The 22,044-nt window shown below is 34.3% G+C and overlaps 1 protein-coding gene across 5 annotated transcripts in view; it reads left to right on the top strand.

Moving 5' to 3' along the window:
- Positions 1-22,044, top strand: part of GRIK2 (glutamate ionotropic receptor kainate type subunit 2) — a 657,055-nt gene that overhangs the window by 514,573 nt on the left and 120,438 nt on the right. For 3 of the 5 annotated variants that reach the window (XM_046006541.1, XM_046006542.1, XM_046006543.1), the window contains exons 13-14: positions 11,961-12,079; positions 16,157-16,374. In XM_046006541.1, coding sequence (XP_045862497.1) covers positions 11,961-12,079; positions 16,157-16,374 — 337 coding nt within the window. Of the gene's footprint in view, positions 1-11,960; positions 12,080-13,944; positions 14,182-14,616; positions 15,252-16,156; positions 16,375-22,044 lie in introns of those variants that run through there. The other 2 variants (XM_046006546.1, XM_046006545.1) reach the window with 2 other exon arrangements.

Below are 22,044 nucleotides of genomic sequence, written 5' to 3'. Positions count from 1 at the left end.
AATGAAGGAAAGACCTATAAATATATATAAAATTTTCTTTAAAAGTTTAAGGAGTTCAGGGGAAAAAATCTATTTCTAGAAATATAATAAAAAGTATCCAGGTAGATTTAGAGCATCTGCTGCTGGTTTAGAATGTTTTATTTTATGAGATTTTAAATTGAAATTAATCTAGACACTCCTTAAACTTTATAGGCAGTCATTATTTGTAACTCTTACATTTATTCATTTTAATGTTTAAATATTGTTAGATAATTACATATTTTAACACTGACCTTCTTCTACCTTATCTTAAATCTAACCCAATGGAACTCCTTATTCTTCAGAATCTGACATTAAAAGGAGCACAAACAATGGTCCCATCCAAGCTTTTCACAAAGCATTCTTTGTTCCATATTTAGAAATCATGACATTCAGGAAGTAGAGAGAACTTGAGAACATTTAATTGAGTACAAGAGAAATGAAGGAGGCAAACTGACTTGTCTTATTACACAATCAGAGAGAGAATGAGAGAGAGAGAAAGGGAGGGAAACAGAGGGCACCATAGACAAAACTACGTAATCTGCTTTACCAAGACGGTAATCAGTTACATTCTCCATTGGGCATCCACCTAGCTTGCACAGCTATCCTGAAGCATTATTTCAAAAAATGCCAAGCAAATATAACAAAAAGGTAACCTTATATAAGATAATCAGAGAAAGTTTAGGATTTTTTTTTTAAGTCATTTTCAGGGCAGCAAAAAAAAAATAGCTTTCTAAACAAGTACTTTTAGCTCGGAGTACTTAGAATTACTAAGTGCAGAAGGGATTCCCAGTTTCAATCTTACTTCCCTGTCAGCACTCAGTATTTACATGGACCTCTTTTAAGTCATGCTCAAGGATTATGTTATCAACAATGATCACCAGTGGTGGGAAAGCTGTGCTTGAAAGGGCTGAATAAATGGCTAAGACTTCTTTCTGTGCACATTTAAAAGCAGTGCTTTCATTCATAGCCAAAAATCCTGCTAACGGGGGAGGGGGGATTATTGTGCCTAGACTTCAGCTTCCTGAAGAGATCTATTGTTGCTTGGTATTTCTGAGCTACCTCTTCTAGTTTCATGTTGTTTTCTCTTGTGTCAATAAAAAACTTCTCGTGCCCACTTTTTTGGTGTGCCGTTTCTACGGGGCTAGCCATCTAGCAGCTGCCTGGAGATCTCATTATTCTTTACTTTTAAGAGAAAGTGAGTTTTATGAGGTAGTGTTTCAAAACAAGTCATATCTTAAGTCCCATCAAGCACTCTTTTGAGGAAACTCAAGCTTATGATGAGAGTAACAGCTCTTTTCCTTTTTTTTTTAAAGTTTACTAATTTTTTTGCATGCATAAACTTAGTCATTCTAGTGTTTTGCTTATTGTTCAGAGAAAAAGTTAACTGAATAAAATGGAGAATATATAGTATTATTATCTCTGGGTTTAAGGCAGTAGGAATAATTCCATCAAGTAGTTTAAATGTGAAGCAATCCTTTTCTGGAAGCATGTCACAAAGACACAGGAGGGCGGAGTAAATGGAATTAAGACAAATACTGTTTGTCCAAAGTTGTTACCACCCATCAATATTACTACATTGCACTTGCTTGATATCATGGAGATTGAAGACCAGATAATTCTTAGCAACTGTTTTGTAAACTCCAGAATACCTTTATACCTTAGTTGTAACTAAGAAATTTCCTTCTGCTATTAATTGAGAAGCATTGTTATGCTAATTATTCAGAAAGGAAGAAACTGTACTATATCTTCTACATCCAGTTACATCACACATTCGAATAACAATGAACAAAGTTCTAAAGGATTTTATTATTCTCTATATATAGAGCCAATAAAATGGTAGTGTTTATTGAGTGCTTATTCTATTTCCAGTATTGTTCTACAGCTAAGGAAATATAAAATTAAAATGACATACTTGTTTCCTTTAAAAAAGTCTATTATCCCAATAAGTGAATTTGGCTGTAGAAGATGACGGGAATTATATTAAGTAGAGGAAAATGGAGAGAGCATTTTGGGTGGAGGAGATTAAAATAAGCATGGCATATTCCTTCCTGTCGAAGGGCTTATCATCCAGTAGGTAAATTATGCTTTAAAATATAAATAGGATATTAATTAATATACTGTAATAAAGAATATTTTAGCTATAAAGAACAGCATTAGCAAAAGTATAGAAATGTTAATATGAATATCATGTAAGAGATATTTAATGGTCTGTTAGCATAAATTAGAAGATTTGGGGGGGCACAGTAGGAAACATGGTGAGATGACTCAGCTTTCTAAAGCTTTGAAAATTGAGACTACTGAGTAGTCTATTGGAAAGAAATGCTATTTTCTTATAGGAACTTAATGAAGGAATAAACAGCATTACAGTATGGGAAGATTTACATGTACCAATAGTTACATGTAGGATGGATCTACATCCTACATGTAAGGAAGTAAGTAGGATAGATGAAAGAGATGAGGTTGGGAGAATCAAAAGGCAAAGAGACTTGTTGAGTTAGAGGTAAACAAAGCCCAAACTACAATTACAGTAATAGAGGATTGTAAAGTGAGAATTTAAAGGCAAATCCAATGACTATTTTGAGGAAAAAATATAATGAACCTTGCTGACATTGAAGGAGAGGGAAGACAGGTGACTTCAAGAATTCTCATCTCAATTGTCAGAAAATGCCTAGATTATCTGTGAAATTGGTCATGTGCAGACATGGGGTCAATTTGATATGGGGTGGATGGCCAATTTGGTTTTGGTCATGCTGAGCTTGAGGTTTGGCTGTCCATCTAGGTGGAAACTCTTGTAGGGAGCTGAAAATATAGGATGGGGGCACTAGTGAGATTCAGATACAAAAATGTTCAAGTTAATTAAATGTCAGCTAGGGACTATACTAAAAAAAGAGCATAGAACTAGTTTTACAGTGATATGAAGAATGATAACAGCATGAAGAAACTATTGATGCCACCATAGTTTTTGCAGTATTAGCATTATTTTGATTTGAAGTGTGAAGTCATGTTATTTCTCTCAACGAAATTTTTTTCAACGGTTACTCTATTTGGCCATCTTTTGATATAGTGCTAACTAGCTAATACAGTGCATTGGAGTTTATCTACTCTTATCAAGTGGGGTCATGAGGATATGATAGATTATTCTTAAGCTTTGAACTCTATTTAATTGAACTAAATATATTTATGTTAAATTATGTTTGTTCTTTTAAAAAATTTATCTTTCTAAATTGTAAACTTGTGTATTACTTCCTAGTTTATATAGCAATTTTTCCAAATGTTTTGTTCCTTTCATTTCTTTCTTAACCACAGTTTAACTTCATCCACCTTCGAAACCTCACCACATTATTTTTACATTATGAAGCCTTTTACATTTGAGCATAGAAAACACAATACAACCTTAACTAATATCCTGCTCATTAATGATTTGGAAGGTAACTAAAATTAACTATACCTAGGGAATTCTTTTTCTTAGAAGCCAATTCTCAAAGTACTTAATATATGCTCGATTAAAAGAATTCCAGTGTGGGCTGGTGTGACTTATATTCTGATGCACAAACAATTACTTTTTAAGGAAAGTGAATTTAACTTACAGAACAATTGAAATTATTTTGAGATATATGTTTTTATTGATAACAAGCAACATAAAATACATAATATCAAATGCCACAGAATATCAACCACCTTTATTTCCAAAAACAATTGTTACTAAAATTAGAGAAACTTTATTTGAAATGATCATAATACTAAGTTTCTGGCTAAGAATAGCTGTTAGCATTAATTATGCACGGAAAGTAGTCTGTTGGGTAGTGTAGATTCAGAAAGTAAAAAGCAATCAAATGAAGAAAAACTAAAAATTAAATGATACTTGCTGAATATAAGTAGAACATACCCATAAAACAATTGCTAAAAGTCAGGTTTTGTATTTTGCTGAAACATGCTGCTGAAGACAGTACTATTTTGTTTGCTATCGAGTTAAAGGACTGGAGGAAATGTCTGCATTTCTTAGACCTTGAGTAACATCACATAAGATAATTGGACAGACTAAGCTTTGGAATTGCAAGGGCATTTTTACAGAAATTTCTCGTCATGAACCCCTGTGTCTTATACAGGTGTTAGGAAGAGAGGTGAACAACACTGTGTTTGACATGGTGCATTTCCCAAAGTCATACCGCATTATCTTTGATTATTATTTTTAATAGGCACATAAAAATATTTTAAGGCTACTTCTTGATATTTCCTTTTCTGAAATCAGAGATAATTAAAAATGAACAGTTGTGAAAAACAAGCAGTCTACCTGAGGTGTTTTTTTTTCTTTTTCCAATATGTTGAGTTAAATTCCTTTAACTTGATTTATTTCAGCTCAAAGATACTGTGATGGTTCACAAAAATTGCTGACACTCTTGCTTTTTAGCCTCTTTCATGGATTCAAAAAGAATAACTTTTCCTGACATTGTAAGAGAAGCAATATTATATTCCATGTGCAAAATAGTTAGAATTGAAGTGGCAATGGAAAAATATAGAGCAAAGATAACAGTGTAAAAATAGTTCAGACTTCAGATAAATTTGAACATCCTTTAAGGATTTTATATCTAAGCATATATTATTTGATTTTGACATTTAAATGTTTATATTACTAGGCTTGGTATGATGGTAAAAAAAAGAACATTAATTTTGCAATATTTCTGAATAGAAATCAGATGGCACGTAATACATTTTTTCAAAGATTTTACTTATTTGTTTGACAGAGAGAGAAACAGTGAAAGGGGGAACACAAGCAGGGAAGTGGGAGAGGGAGAAGCAGGTACTCCACTGAGCAGGGAGCCTGATGCCGGGCTCAATCCCAGAACCTGGGACTGTGACCTGAGCCGAAGGCAGCTGCTTAAGCAGCTGAGCCACCCGGACACCCCAATAGTTAATACATTTTTAACCAAAACATGGTCTTTTGTTGAACATTTGTAAATATTTTTTTGTTCTCCAACGACATCAAGTCAAGACCAAATCTTAATTTTTAAATGCTTTCAATGTGCAAAATTTAATCCTATGGAGCTCAGGGTGTAAGTGTGCCAAAAACAGAGTCTGTTTTATTCTGCATGAGAGTCAAGCAATTCCTCATTGATCAGAGAACAGGCAAACTAGAAATAATATTCTTCTATCACTAGGAACTGAATTAGATCATAGAAATTCCCTTTTCTTTCTTTTTCTTTTTTATATGAAGATCATAAGACTGAATGCTGTCTGGAATGGGTAGCAATAAGAGAGCAGGGATTTGCTTGCAAGACACCTCATTGCACACCCGGCTCCAACCTTCTATGAAATTGAGCAGATTCCTGAGTCATCTGAATTTCGTTCAATCTCAGTTTTTAATAATAACAGTATTGCGCTTATCTTGGGTTATTTGTTGCAGGTCAAAATGAGATCCTATATAGATCCTATAGCTGTGATCCTATATAACATTTTTTTTTTTTATAATTGGCAAGTATGACACAAACATAAGGAAATAGCATAATTTTTAATTGTATGCCTCATTTTCAATAGGCAATTATTTACACTTGCCTTACCTGGAGTACCTCAACTGGTCTTTTCATGCCTTGTTTTAAAACTTCTTTTAGAAGAAGGCAACCTGTTTTTTTAAAGGCTTGAGAAGTTCCCACTTTATGTCTGCTCCCACAAGTGATGCCATCAGAATGGTATAATTTTAGCAGAACATGCATACTTTATCCTTTCTCCTTCTGGACTTTAATCTACTGTTCTACCCAAGTATGATAGCTCTTATAGCTAGCTTTTTTCAGGGCATTCCTGAATTAAACTAGTAGTACCTTCTTCTTCTAGAAGTAGTTACCCTTGTGACTCTCAGTGCATTTAGATCCAATTTCTAGAAATACTCTGACATTTCCAGCTATGTGCTTTTATGCTGGAGTTGGTTATAACACCCACTCTTGTGCTCTGCTTCTCAAGTAAGTGCTCAACATGCCAGTGGTTCCATGCTCACCTGCATTAGCACTAACCTGGCATGATCAGTATGCTGAGAAATTCTACAGCCCATTTAAGTAATAATGAAGAGTTCAGCATGGCTGAAGTGGAAAGTGACAAAAAATTCCAGAATGAGATTAGCTATCTGTCACCAAGTACAAAACATAATGTGGCTAGAGCTTAAGTCCTCTAGTCCCCAAACATGTAGTCATTTTATTATGCGGTTTTTAGGCACATGAAGTAATACAAATATATTAATAATGATAATAATAATGACATTATTATTATTATCTCAAGGACCTCGTAAAACTTTGGGAATACAAAATTGGTACATAAAATATCAATTATAGAGCCCAAAGCAGTAGATCATATATAGAGATTTGAAACAAGCAAAGCAAGCTTTGAGGAAAAGTAAACACTATGGAATTTTAGAAAGGTGTAGGACAGTAGCTACACTTGTTGGGTAAAACAGCTGAAGAGAAGATGACTTCTCACTTAGGAACAGCATAAGCAAAGACATAATGAACCAATTGGCCGGTTTACATAACATTCTGAAAAATATTAAAAATATTGAGTCATATCATATAGAATCTGGAAATCCAGAAGCATAGAATGTTAAACCAGTTCAATAGCTAAAAGAAATTGATTGGTTCTAGAGACGAGAAGTTGCATGATACAAACCTAAATATGAAGATAGTTTGCAAGACAAAATGGAAAAAAAAGGGGAGCCAAGTAGAAATTGATTCTGAAAACAGATGATTCAGAACTGAGAGGAAAATGCACTGGAAGTTGATGGGACACAGCAAAGAGGCATCATCAAACAAATGTTGATATGGCTTATGCATATCATATTTGTTTGTACTTAAGGGAGGAGATTAAAAGAAAATGGAAATAAATATTAGGCCTCTAGAACTTAGAGAAGTGCCATGTTATTTTAGAAATGAAGACATTGGGAAGGACAGCTAGTATGGGAGAAGTTGTTGGGTTCAGTGTTTAAGACTTTGAAGAATGAGGTAATGGTGAACTGCCTAAGTAGGAATATACAAAGATGGATTGAAAGACTTTGAAAAGAATTGATAGCTATAAATTGAGAGGGTCTTGGAATTATCAGCACAAAGGCTAAAACCATGAGTGTGCTGGGTCATCAAAAAGGGAGGACAGGCGCCTCGGTGGATCAGTGGGTTAAACCCCTGCCTTTGGCTCAGGTCATGATCCCAGGGTCCTGGGATCAAGTCCCGCATCCAGCTCTCTGCTCAGCAGGGAGCCTGCTTCCTCCTCTCTCTCTGCCTGCTTCTCTGCCTACTTGTGATCTCTGTCTGTCAAATAAATGAATAAAATCTTAAAGAAAAAAAGGGGGAGGAAAGATCTAAGAGCCAAAACATAGCCAAAAGGGATCTCCTGTTAGTGAGGCATAGGGTAGAGAAGGCTGAGTGCATGTCACAGAAGTTAAAAGGAAGATATCATAGGGCTTGTGTTTAATTATAATTTTATTAGAACCTGCAAAATAATGAAAAGATGGCATTTAAAAAATGCAATGTGTTTAAAACCAAGATTTTTACAGAGATGGGAGCTTGGTTAAGGAGGAATTAGGTATGGAGAACTAGGATTATCATTTTATATGTATAGCCAGAAACTGAAAAAGAAAGAAGTAGGAGTATCAGAATAATTCAAATGCTTTATATACAAACTCGGTTTAAAATCTTGTGCTAGATATTGTAAGATACACAAGATAAATCAGAAACTGTATTTGGATGTATTCATTTACAGTCTAATAGAAGAAGGGAGATACAGGTGCACTAATTTGTAGTGAAGAAGCGAGGCTACCATAAGTATGACTTGACACTCTTAGTGCTATAGATAAGAAGAAACGAAAGAGTAACCTAAGTCATTCAAATACTGGCCAAGCTTCTTTAATGAAGATAGCCAAAACAAAACAAAAAAACTCAGTGCTTTGAATCAGAAAACATGTCACTCTCTTACTTTACCATCCAGAGGAGTACAATCCAAAGCTGGTGGAACAGCTCTATCATTCTCCACGTAGGGCTACTAATACATCTATAGTCATCACCATCTTCTAAAAGATGGAGAGGGAAAGGAAAGTCCAGGGCAAATATCCTTATGGAGAATTTTGAGAAGTTGTACACATTACTTCTGCTCAAATCCCAGTGGCTCAAATTCCGTTGCATTCAAGGGCAAATAAGTGGTATAGTTTTATTAGGAGGACAGCAATATTCCTGCTAAAACCAAGGCAGGATGGTGAATCCTAGAGATAGTCCTCGGTCTCCACCTTAGATAGCCTCCACAAAAGAATCAAGAAAATTACAACCAGGTGGTGGTCCTGTGTTGGAATTGAAGGATGGGTATAGGATTTAAATATCTATGGAGTGGAGAGGAGGGAATAAGAGACCGAAGGACAATATGAGCAAAGAAATGGTTAAAAATCAATATAGGACCTTTTTTTTTTTTTCCCCCTGTGAAGTGTTCAGTCGCCCAAGGGTTAGGAGAAAAAGTAATGGAACATAATCATGGAGTGGTATTTTGGGGCATGGTATAGAGAATCTTGAATTCCATGTTTAAAAGTCTAAATATTTTGTACATGATTTTGGCATGATTAAAAATTTGTTTTTAATAGAGATGTGGCATTATGGGAATTATTCTACATGAAAAGTAACTGGGAAGAATTATGTTGAGATGATAAATTTAGAATAAGAGGTGGGAAGACCAGTTAGGAGATGGCTGCTATTGGATATGAGGATTGAACTAGCCTAATGACAGTGGCAATGAACAGGGAAAGAGGAGGCAAGAAATGAAAGGCACGTTCTGGAGGCAGACTAATAAAATTTGACAAATGTTTGGAGGTCAGGGTTTTAGGCAAAGGAATGTAAAGAACTGATGTTGACTTAAAAAGTAAGAAGCCTAGTGAGCTAAGAGCTTTCGAGAGGACTACTGCAGTTTAACTGAGGAATGCTGGCAGGTGATACTATTGACAGAGATGGAAAAGACAGTAAGAGGGCAGGATTAGGAGAAAGATTTGCATGTTCACATTGGGCATATTATATTGAAAAGTCTACTCTCAGGCCATTGGAAATTCACATCAGGTCAAGAGAGTGATTAGGGTTAAATATATGGACTTACGGGGACTGAAATTATTTTATGAGCAGAAAAAAATATTATGGGTGCCCTTAGAATTTTTAAAATTGAATCTGAAGGCGTTGGGAGGTAGGGACATATACTGAAAGAAGACCTGTTGGAAATAGAGAGGATAGAGTTGAGCATGGCATTTACTCTTTGAGGCAAGAGGTAATTTAGTTTAGAAAATGATAGAGAATGAAACTAGAATCAGAGCTGTGTTACTTAAATGTGAAGGAGATAAAGCTGACCCCAGACTAAACAGTGCAAGGCCAGTGAGAGAGTATGAGTGTGTGTGTGTGTATGTGTGTGTGTGTGTGTGTGTGTGTGTATGTTTGGGGGTGAGGATATTATTTAGGAGTAGGAATTTAAGGAGGAAAGGAGTGATTTACATTAGGATCCACCATTAGGATATGCTAATGAGTTAAATGGAGGCTGAGGAAAAGCTTCCTGGAGGTCACCATGAGGAGCAAAATTGTAAATTCAAGTTAGACAGCAGTCTTGGCTAGATTTGCATCTTTTGGAGACTTTGTCCATCCTAAGGGAAAAAACAGAGGAAGGAAGTGGAGGATGTGAGAAGTGCACGTAATTCAAATTTAAGTATTAGTTTACCATACAAATAAATTATGCGAGACCCCCTCACTGAAGTAGATATTAGTCCTTTGAAATCAGTGCCGTCATTTCAAGATTCCTTCTCCCTAACTCCTTTTATTTTCTCCTTCCTTCTCTTCCTCTTCCCTTCCTTCCCACCTTCCTTCCTCTTTCCTTCTCAAAATTAAAAAAATACATATATGAATTTGGGATGGGAGGACAGAATGTTCCATATTTATATTTCCACTTCCCCAATCCTTACCACCCCATTTCTCGTCATAGAATCCCTTGAAGCACTTCTATAAAACTCAGTGGCTCATGGAATTCTATGAAAACTAGAGATGTCAATCAATCAAATTATGTGCTCTCACTCAGTTTCTATGATCTGCCATGTGAGAAAACTAAACCCAGCTTTTACAGACCAACTCTGTGTTTATGCTAATACACTTGCAGGAGTAGGGAAAGAATGGTTTAAGTATTAGGAAATAAAAGTAGGAGGATGAGTATGTAGCTTACAGGCAAAGTCACAACATTTAACAATATTCCACAATATCGTGTCAAACTATTGAATGATTGCTCTCTACCAGCACTATTAACTTATGCAGTCCTTACAACACCTAGAAAACTTAGGTCTTACTACTGTCTTTCTTTTTCAGGTGAGGAAGTAGTACAGGGAGGTTAGGCAGTTTGTCAAGGGCATGGAGCTGGGTGATATGGCAAGATTGCATTGTCTCTGATAAACAATGCAGTCTTTCGATAGTTAATTAAACTGGGTAATATTTGAAAGAAGACATTGTGTGAGGATTGATGGCTAACATTCTGATACTTGGAACTACTTTTAAAGATGTATATAATTATTTTCACTAGGGTAAAAATAATAAGGGAATTTAAATAAAAATATAATGTCTACAACCAAAGCTAGCTCTCCTGTTGTGTCAGACACAACAAATCAGATCAGAATGTTTAATTACTATCCAATCAACCTTTCTCTTCAGTGTGTCAGTTTAACTTAGAGAACCAAACAAAACATTTCTCTGTTTGTCAAGGGTAGGCTATTAAAACAAGGGTGTTCTAAAATTTCATTAGAAAGATGAAAATGGTTTGTTTGATCCTCTGAATTTTAATACGTCAGAAAGATTATTGTGAAGAAAATTGGGCTCTCTGAAGTGACAGATACATTATTCAAATAACTTTGATTGAATGTAAGATTTTTTAATGCTTTCATAAAGGACACGCACACTAATTTGGTTTATAAAAGAGTGGCTTTAAATTTTGAGATATTAGGGAAAATATTTTGTTAGTTTAGTAATTAGACTAAGTATTTTTAATTGTGGTGGTGATATTTTTGGATAGTACCATTAATTAATAAATATATCTGGATTATAATTAGAATAAATTACTCTATGTGTACAATTTAGCAGTTCCACAGTTTGAGTTGAGAGATGTTACCAATATTTCTAAAACCATCTAGAACTAGCCTCAAAAATTAGATTTGATTTTCTTTGTCTTAAAACAGTGATTCAAATGAATTATAGACTTGAAACCAAATAATAAGTGGAAACCAATCAGCCTCAATGTGTATTCCTGCTTCTAACACTGCTTTGATATCATGCATATTTCCATACGCTCAGAAAACGTGTAATTATGTCAGAAGCATGTATTAGAATGCAGTTCACTCTGATTTGGTTTTCTGTTTAGAGTTGAGTTTGTTAAAACAGAAAGATGTAAATCCATAGTACTATTTTCTTAGATATATAATTATTCACTGATTATTTTAAACTCTGTCACTTTGGTAGCTTCTGTTATATCCTAAAAAAATATCTTAAGCTGATTTTTGTATTGTTTCTTCTGTCTTTAACAATTTTTCCACAGTTTTAAAAATGTTTATTTCATAACTAAGTTTGTTTTCTTCTTTAATGATTCTTCAGACTTTTTATTTTTATTCTGTACTTGAAAAAAACCTGTTTTAAAAAATAATCTTGGTTTACTGATAAACATATTTTCCTCTCACAAGTACTATATTCTAAAGAAATGCAATCTATCATCTTAGTACGGAAATTAGCTGGTAAGAACAGGGATCTTCAGAACTTCACACTTGCTGTCGTGCTTATGAAATTGTACTATAGAAATGTTTATTTCTGGTTTCTACTTAATCTTACCTGTCTTTCTGTTTCTTTTGCAGCAAAAATGCTGGGTAGAATTTCTTCTCACTGCCATTTAAATATATTCTTTTCTTCTGTCAATTACCACAGGTTTAGTCCCTATGAGTGGTATAATCCACACCCTTGCAATCCCGACTCAGACGTGGTGGAAAACAATTTTACCTTGCTAAATAGTTTCTGGTTTGGAGTTGGAGCTCTCATGCAGCAAGGTATACGATTCAGCCTGCTATTTCCCTTGGGCACCATGTCCCACTCTTTGCTGGGGGTGACAGATCTCGCTGGCACAAGTCGCTTGCATGGGTGCCTCTGTGCATGTAACCATAACCCAGCTTCTCCATCTACCTAATGCATTTAGGCCTTCTCAAATCCCATCCAAGAGAGATTCTGAGAAAATAACTAGCTTTTGTAAATGCACATACAGTATACTCATCTAATGTTTTTTTCTTAACCCACAGTAGGTACATTATTTCATAGATAACCAAGCTAACCTGATCCATTAGCTAGTAGCTGCATTTAAAGTACTACTAAGATTACATCTCCTTGAGACAAGAATACAGGGTAATGCTTCTGTTTCCTGACTCATTTTGATGTAAAAAAATTATTTTATATGAATTCTTGATGATTAGATGCATTTGTGTTGCATGACTAATAAATCTGTATATAAATTTGCAAAATTAAAATATTTAACCATTTAGTTTCCTTTATGAGTAAAATATTAGCTGCATCTGATAGCATATAATAATAGAAGATAATGCCTGCTCAGAAGTGCATGCAAAAATACTTTCATAATTATTTAAAATTTATAATACTAATGTTAAAAGTCAAAGGCTATATACTTCTTAGAAAATGACATAATACATGCAATATGTCTTAAAGGTTTATATGTAACTATGAATTCCTTATTTTAGTCTCAGTTCTCCCAAGTTGAATTTATTTTTAGTTTTGCTGCTACTTTTTTTTTTTAAGATTTTATTTATTTATTTGACAGACAGAGATCACATGTAAGCAGAGAGGCAGGGATGGGCGGGGGTGGGGGGAAAACAGGCTCCTCGCTGAGCAGAGAGACTGATGGGGGACTTGATCCCAGGACGCTGAGATCATGACTTGAGCCAAAGGCAGAGGCTTTAACCAACTGAGCCACCCAGGCACCCTGCTGCTACTTTTTTTTCATTAATCTTTTAATATTTAGATAAAGCTCAATGAAGTGATACTTCTGACCAACTACTCAAAAGATTTCATTAGCCAAGATCTAAGACTATTCAATGCATTTAAAATTAGCAGATAAAGCAAAATCCCCCAAATTTGAAGAAGTGACTATGACTGGAGTAGGGAGGAAAACATACTCCTTCATAAGAGTTATTGCACCTGTTATGAGGGTTTACCTTAAGTTTTAGTTGTGTACTTTATTATCCACTTTGAAGAAATTATTTTAGTAGTTGCATTACAGATCTGAAGAAGTGAAAATTTATGGTTAATTTATAAAAGGCTGTTTATAAAAAGGTACTTTGTTCTTGCATGTTTAGTATTCTACATAAGGCCATTAATTCATTACTATTGCATTTATAAGCTATTTCCTAAAGTGAGAATAAATAACTACACATCGAAAGAGAAAAATTAATTTAACAAATACATGTTGTAAGCAAGGCCTACTAAGTTGAAATAATTTTTTTTCTTTTAAAAATATGAGTGTCCAGGGTGCCTGGGTAGCTTGGTCAGTTAAGCGACTCTTGATTTCCACTCAGGTCATGACCTCAGGGTGGTGAGATCCAGCCCTGCATGGGGTTCTGCCCTCAGCGTGGAGTCTTCTCTCCCTCTCCTTCTGCCCCTCCCCCCACTTGCACACCTGTGCATGCTCTCTCTCACAAATAAATACATCTTTAAAAAAATAAAATAAATAAAAATATGACACCCATATTTATAGCTTTATAAATATTTAAACCTAAAACTTGAAAACTCAGAGAACTCTTACCTGAACTAATCTAAGTTTGTGGCATCTGTTTCTAAATAAAATGAATAGTCAGTAGTTATATTTTCCCTTTCCTACATTTTAGGTCCAGTGTTTTTTTCTTCTTAGGCCTACTCAACACTTGGAAGACAATACTGGAGTTCTTATGAAATATTAGAAGTGAATAAAACCCTGTCATAGGAGACAGACTTCTCTTATAAGCAGTATTGGGTTCAGCCATGCAAACTGCTAGTCACATGCCAATAACTAACCTTATTAGTCTGGAGTAAATTATCCTGATAAGAAAGACCCAAACATGACAAAGATTTTTTTTTTTTAAATTATGTTTGCTTCCACTTTGAAAAACTAAAATTCTTTTTTTCCACTTCTATTTTCTAAAATATTTAGAGGTTTTTGAGATTTATGTACTGATAAGATTAACTTCATATCTATACAATCTAGCAATTAGAAATAAGACAATATTTGATATATGAAATTGATGCCAAGTAATCCAAGCAATGAAAAATTCAAATATACATTTGCTTTGCCACATAACTACTTCACTGCTGGTGGATACATGAAAGAGGAACCCATACTAAACTGGCTGATGCCCAGCTCCCCAGGAATTAGTGGGATATAGTGCTGGACATGACGTTACCTTGAGTACATGACAGCCAGCCCTTAACCAGGCTCTGATTCACAAGCCTAGGAGGTACTCGCTTTAAGTCCTTGGGTAAGATATGAACTTGTGGTAATTGGGCCATTTTTGTCGAATGTCTCCACTGTTCTTTTCTTTCCCAGTCTTGTTTGACTTTATTGGTGGTGTTGTTTAAAAAAAAAAAAAAAAGAAAGAAAGAAAGAAAGAAAAATGTAGAATGGGCAGCCAAAGCTGCTGTTGACCATCTTGGGAGAATTTTAGTATTTCAGTGTTGGAGTGTGTGTCTGACAGGGCCTAGGAGCAACCCACATCAGAAAGGTACTTTTCTGTTTTGTTTTGTTTTTGTTCTTTCTTCCTCACAGAGTGGTAGGCAGAGTCTGGAGCTGGAGTTGGCTGTCATGTCCAAGTCTGTCTGCTTTTTAAGATTTTGTCTGTTTGTTTGAAATTACAAGAGTAAGATGAACTGCAGTGTAAGGTGGGCTGTTTTGATATATTTCAGTTCTGATACCACTTCTCTTCAATGCTAACATGAATGATTGGTTGTAGTTTTCCTTCTGTCTAAACATGTGTTATGGTATTGCATCAGTGATTATGTTGAAGATGTGACTATAAAACAAACCATCAAAAGCAGTCCATCTTTGCTTCATTCCATTTTACTCAAACCCTATTCAAAATTAAGTAACCGGTAGCCAGTGCTTTCTTGATTACAGATTCAAAATGATTAAAAGTGTATAGCAATATATTACATAAATCCATACATTTTGTATACTTCCCTTATAAAAAAATCACACATGCTGTTGTGGATTGATTTCAACATTTTGACTGTAAATAGTGTGTTTAATGTAAACAATGTGGTAAAACCATAAGACTTGATTTGAAAATTGTTAGGATTTTATTTTATAATATAAAGTATTATAAATAATAATAATCAAAAGTAAAATAGAACTCTCAGATCCCATGCTCTTATTAATACCATGAGCAGGCAACTCCAGCCATGTTTGTAATATATTTATGAAATACTTATATATATGTAAAAATAAGTTTGTGACAATTTAACTGTTTATTCTTATTCTGATTCTTCTCATTGAGGCTAACTATAGTGATGGGAGACATTTGTTTATACAAAAGGAAATAATTTACTACCTTATTTTAAAACAAACCTGGACCAAAACCCCATATCTCAAGGAATGTAGGTAATTGAAATGCGTTTTTGTAAACATAACTTTTTAAAATGGCAAGATAAAATTTATGAGCTTTCATACAAAAGAAAAATGAAACTTTACATAAAGCTTGTTAAGAAATGGATTTGAACATATGTTAAATCATTTCTTCTAAAACTGAAGTAACTAACAAGAATATGAAAAAGTATACAAGTAGTTTATAAACTAGAGAGATTATTTTCTCCCTTCCAGTGTTACTTTTTATAAACATTATTACGAATTAGTTTGTACTGTCTCAGTCTCCTGCCACTATACTTTAAGTGTCCTAAGAGACTGTTTGTTATCTGAAAGTAGCCTCTGCTCTCCCAGTGGTTGTTGCTTGCTTACTAAAGCACTATGTGAACCTGTGATTTAAGCTTTTACTACACAGTGATTCCATTCTGCCACTGTGACCAAAAGTATCTGACTGCTGATTGAATTCTCTGTATTCGTTTCACCTCCCCCCCACCCCAATCTCTGTTAGGTTCTGAGCTCATGCCCAAAGCGCTCTCCACCAGGATAGTGGGAGGCATTTGGTGGTTTTTCACACTTATCATCATTTCTTCGTATACTGCTAACTTAGCCGCCTTTCTGACAGTGGAGCGCATGGAATCCCCTATTGACTCTGCTGATGATTTAGCTAAACAAACCAAGATAGAGTATGGTGCGGTGGAGGACGGTGCAACCATGACTTTTTTCAAGGTAAGTCCTTCTGATTGTCTACAATTTATGTATTAAAATAGAGTGAAAATAAACCTTTTCTCTTAATGAATGTGTGTAGCAATACTGTTATTTGTGTCGAATAATCAATAATGTGTACTTCGGGGCATAGAGAGGTATGCAGCCAAATACATGGTTATCAAGGCAAAACATTTCAATACTTAAAAAAGAAATTCTGTACTTTCAAGGAGTTTTTGCTTTACAAGGATTTCCTTTTCGTTCAAAGGAAAATCTGTCCACAGTAACATGTTTTTCTCTCAACAAGGTTTTATCTTTGACTGTAAATATATATAAATATATATAAGTACATATAAATATAAAATATATTAACATAGAATTAATATGATGAGTATATTAATGTAGTGTATTAGTTATATATTAATATATTTACTAATATAATATATTAAGTACTAGTAGATTCAAACTCCATGAGGCTTAGCTATTCCAGAATAGAATGATTATTTGCAAGAGTATTTCTCATACATACATTTCTTTCTGTTAAGGTGAGACAAGTTTTACTTGTCCGGAAGCCTATGGAAAAGAAGGAAAATAAATGATAGAAACAAGCAGAAATAATTCTTGTTTCCCATATATTCATCTGCCTAATACTCTGTAAGGCACAGAGTTTGAAAATGGGCTCTGCCCCTAAACTGATGGTTATCAATGGTTTCCGGAGGGACAGCCCTGTAGGACACTTAAATGGAAAGTGTCCTTTACCAAATTCCAGGCATGTAGAGTGCCTTCCCCTCCTTTCTATTATTCCCTTTTTCTTACTCCAGCTGATCTCACTGGCCCAAAGTAGTTTAAATGGGGAGATTTCACTTCAAGGAGTCAGTCTCACTTCCTAAGTCTTTTTATATTTTACCAAGTCTTTTTAAGTTCTTTGTAGGTTGGGCAAAAATTGTAAGCATTGGTATTTTCCTTCACTGTTCGTATAAGGGATTGGCCATTTAAGTATGCAGAAGTGGTACAGTTTTTTTAAAATAATTGACTCAAGCTATAAAATAAATTATTTCATCAAATGTTCATCAAGTGCCTACTGAATACCAGAAATGGCACTACATGTTGGTATTCATGAGCAAAGAACATCTATTTCTCACTTTCAAGAAGATTATAGTTTAGTTGGACACACGGAGTACTAAATCAACAACCATGGAACTGGGTTTTATGTGACTTAAAACAGCAACTTTGCCAAATAATTATGTAGTTTTCATTATAAAAATTCCTATTAAACTAAATCAGATTTTATTTTGGAGTTCTGGAGGACACTGAATATCCAAAGAATGAGATAGATTGAGTGTTTAATCAAATCTATATAATTCTTAATATTTAATTATTTTCAAAGTGAATTTCTCATATGACTAGATGAAAACTTGAATGTGTATTTTACATTTAACTGCAAAATCATTATTATTTAATCACATTTATTGAATAACCTAATATGACCACAGTATTATGATCAGTATAATGCTATTTGACTATATTAATTGGAATTAATCAATTTTTCTCTGATTGGATATTCAGAATTGATAGAGATAGCTTTTCTTATATAACTTTTTTTTTTAAAAGAAATGAGCCGTTGAAAATGCTAATGCACATTGTCACTGTCAATAAACTTGTAGGGAGTGAAAATACGATGCATTAAAATTATTACAGCATCTAAGATTTTGGAAGAAGAGTTTGTAAAATAACACAAAGTGCCTAAAACCAGTGATTTGATACCAGAAGTGAGTATTTCTGTTTCAAAAATACATCAGAAAAAAAATACCAAAAATACATCAGAGTTTTCTTTTCATTTTTATTTTCCAGAAGCCTCAAATATCTTGTTCTGAAGCTCTTTTATTCTATGACGTTTATCTCTGGAAAATCAATTTGAAAAAAATTCTTTTTTTTCTTAGCTTTAGGTTTATTTTCTCCCTTTTTTGTCTTTTCAAACTTTTCAATTTTCTCCTCTTTCTTTTTAAATTTTTTAAATTTTAATTTCTTTAGTTCAATTACTCTTCAGTGTTAGCATCATTTCCCCTACTTACCCTTCTCCTTGCTATTGACTTCTCTTCTCCCTCTTTCATCTCTTGTTTTCGCTCTCACATGCAGGGCTGCCTCTAGCACCAAGAGAAAATTGACATAGAGGAGTTTTCTGTTTCCAACAGCACAGACTTTTTTCTGTAGAATTAAGGCCTTCTGAAATCTACAGTAGTCACAGTAAAAACCACACAGTGTTAATCACTAAGTTGACAATTACCTTATGTTGATAGCTTGACCGACCACATATTGAATTCTTACTGTTGAAATCAGAAAAAAGAGATTTTAAAAGAATCGTTAGATGTTGACTTTTCTTTAGTTATTTTAGTATACCCTTAAATGATACTAATTTCAACCTCATGTTTTAGTTTATGAAATTATACACTTATACCAGCCATGGGCATAAAATTTTAAAAAAATATTCCCTAGCAATCTGGAATTGAAGTAATTGCGTGCTCATTTCTCAACTCTGCAATGAACCAGGGAGTAGTCTGTATTCTTTTTACATTTGATACCATTCTTTTATTTCTTAATTAACGGCAATGCATGCAAACACTCTAGGAAGCACCCTTAAGGCATTGATTTCTAAAGGAATTTCCATCTTGTTTTTACAAATTTAACAAGACCCTGCTGTTAGTTAATTGTTCTGGAATGCTCAGTTCCAGAAAATTATTTTAAAGAATGGTATAGTTTTGTTACTACAAGCAAGAAGAGCTGGCTCAAGATACCTGGTGGAAAAGGGGTAAGTCCTCAGTATTGCAAAAACTGAGAGTCGTGCCATTCTACAACTTAAATAATTATTTTTCTAAAGAACATGCTTGACTTTGTTTATTGAGCTTATATGTATATTGTCTTCCAGAAGAGTTCTTTCTTCTTTTCTTTTATATCCATTACACGCCACATACATTCTTCCCAAGGATGAATGTAAAGCTATGACTGGTAAAATAACTCAAGCAGATTGGTAGTTCTTCAGCGTTATTCCATGTGAACAATAGAAAACTGTATGACATCACCAGTACGTGCTTAATCATAAATTAAATGATAAACTAACCGAAGGCCCAGGGATTTTATTGAAAAACAATAAAGGAGTTGTCAAAGCTTCCTTCTTAGAATCTGGGAACTTGGGTGGAGTACAACTGAAATCTTGCCCAAGGCTAAACACTATACAGGATGTTATCAAGAGACAAGCACATTCTTTTCTCCCTGAAGTATAAAGATTAAAAGAATGAATACATATAGAGTACATGTTCAAAAATAATTCAGCTAGAGCCTGTAGATGTGATGACTTCTTTTGAGAATCCCTGGGTTTTCAAAGTGAGTCATATGTTTTACAAAATGATGCTGAATCACTTATATTTCTCTGCAACCCATGATTCATGTTTTCCAATTTTTACAAATTCTCTCTCTGACTTTGATCAGCTGAAGTCTCTGGCTTGTTGCATGTACTAATACAGTCTGTCCTTCCGAAAAAGGTCATATAAAGGAGATACATGTTTTCTTTTATGGTTATTATTAAAAAGCTCTGCCACATATTAAAAGTACATTTGAATAGTATTAAATATCTAATGTAAATTCCTCAATACTTCTAAAAACATAGGCTATAATTTAGAATAGTTTCTACCTATGAAAGAAAAACTGTAGAATCAGAAAAACTGGGACTTAATTCCGGTTTCACCGCCTATTGGCTGTGTTTTGATAAAATACTGTTCCTTGTAAACCACGACTCCTCATCCCTAAGCTGAAATGACTAACAGGACCATTCTTACAGTATTTTTTGAATATTAAATGAAAGCTCTACATGATATGCTAACCATCTAGTTAAAGCTTGACAGATGTTATATATTAGCATTACTAAAATACATGGCTAATTAAAAATATTCAGAATTTAGGGTGATTTTATACATAGTGAGGTCAATTACATTTCTATGACCCACAGTAGGATCAATCATTTCAAAAAGCGATCCCATCATATTTATCTAATTGAAATTGCTTCAGTCTTCTAATTATTGTTCTCATGAAGAAGATGTAATTTCATAAGTGAAATAAAAAGAAACTATTGGAAGCTCTTTTCTAGACTGTGTATTTTGAAATGGTATATTGAGGTGCATGTGGCAATTCTTTGTGGAGTTTATTGCAAATCGTAGAAAAAGGGAACTGTAAAAATGTTTAATATAAAAAATGTTTATCCTTAATTTTTTTTGTTTATCCTTATTTTTAACTTTTCTTTTAACCCAATGATCAAGATGTTCTACATTAGCCAGTGTTGCCATACATCTGATGTTCTCAATGACGTCATATGGATGTTTATTTGTAAGATATCAAGTTTTTATTCCAGAAACACTTACTGATCATCTCTTATGTGGTAAAAATTGTGTTAAATCTTAGACATATGTCCTACATCTCCAGGCACCTCCTGACACCTGTCCATTCTATTTCCTACATATCTACTTCCTTCACTACTGTCCTGGTTCAGAAGACTAGTGTCATCTCTGACCAGTGTCTTATAGAACCATTTAACTGCTACCCCCCCCCCCCCCCCAGTTTTGTCCCTATTGTTCTCTCTGGTGCTACCGGAGTGACTTAAAGTCCTCCAAAAATTACCTTCTCCCCTTTGCTTTAGGATATAAACCTAACTCCTCAGTGTGTTTAAAAGACACCTCATGTGTGGACAACTTCTTATTTCATAGGCACTCACACTTGAAACTATAGCCAAACTGTTGAATTTTTAGCCCCAGGTTGTGCCACAAGTACATGATGCACCTGCTTCTCCAGTCCCTGCTATGCATTTTATTTTTTTTACACTTGTCCCTTTCTATCAACCTTATTGGTTGTATTCTCTTTATTCCTTAAGCCCTAATTTGTACTTCATTTATCCCAGGCAAATTTTCGTGATCCTTCCTGTACCCAAATCTACCCAATTCTGGTAAGGCAATCCTCCTTTCTATTTTCTGAGTACTTTTTACTTCAGTTCTCATTAAATCTTCAATCTAAGCTGTCTGCTTGGTTCCTTTTTCTACACTATCCAGCACAGCAGTGGGGCAGGGACTGACTCTGTATCCCTCACATTGGGATCTCCTGTTCCCTGTACAGACTTTGCATATGGTTTGGGCTTTATTAGTTACTGATTGCCACAAAAATGTTGCTTAAAAGGCAATGAAAAACTTGGTGGCATGTAACATCAACCTTTATTTAGCTTACAAGTCTGCAGTCCTATTTCTAGAAACTTGGAAGCCCAGAGACTTGGTACATTTTGAACAGAATTATGAAAGCAATAACCAAGGGATTTGTAGTATCAACAATAAAAGTCGTAGCTAAAGGTATCATGGTATAACCATCATTACTTAGAAGACCTCAGTGCATTAGTCATTTTGGCTCACGCACATGCCCTCAGCTGTTTGATCACATTAAATTTCTAAAATGTTTGGTTTAAGCCATTGGGGCAGATATAACTACCATGTGTTCTTTATGATCTGCTACTTATTCTGAGTTTATCAGTTCATTGGTCTTCTAAAATTAAATTCTTTTACACCAGCATGACAGTACTTTTGCCAATATACTTTCTGCTAAACATTTGTGACCTTTAAATATATCCAATTGAGTCCACTTATAATCTAAAGGCAATGCTCTAAC

This window comes from Meles meles, chromosome 5 (assembly GCF_922984935.1).
Source record: "Meles meles chromosome 5, mMelMel3.1 paternal haplotype, whole genome shotgun sequence".
Taxonomy (NCBI): domain Eukaryota; kingdom Metazoa; phylum Chordata; class Mammalia; order Carnivora; family Mustelidae; genus Meles; species Meles meles.
Note: the sequence above shows the minus strand (reverse complement) of the source record. Positions and strands in the feature narration are given on the sequence as shown.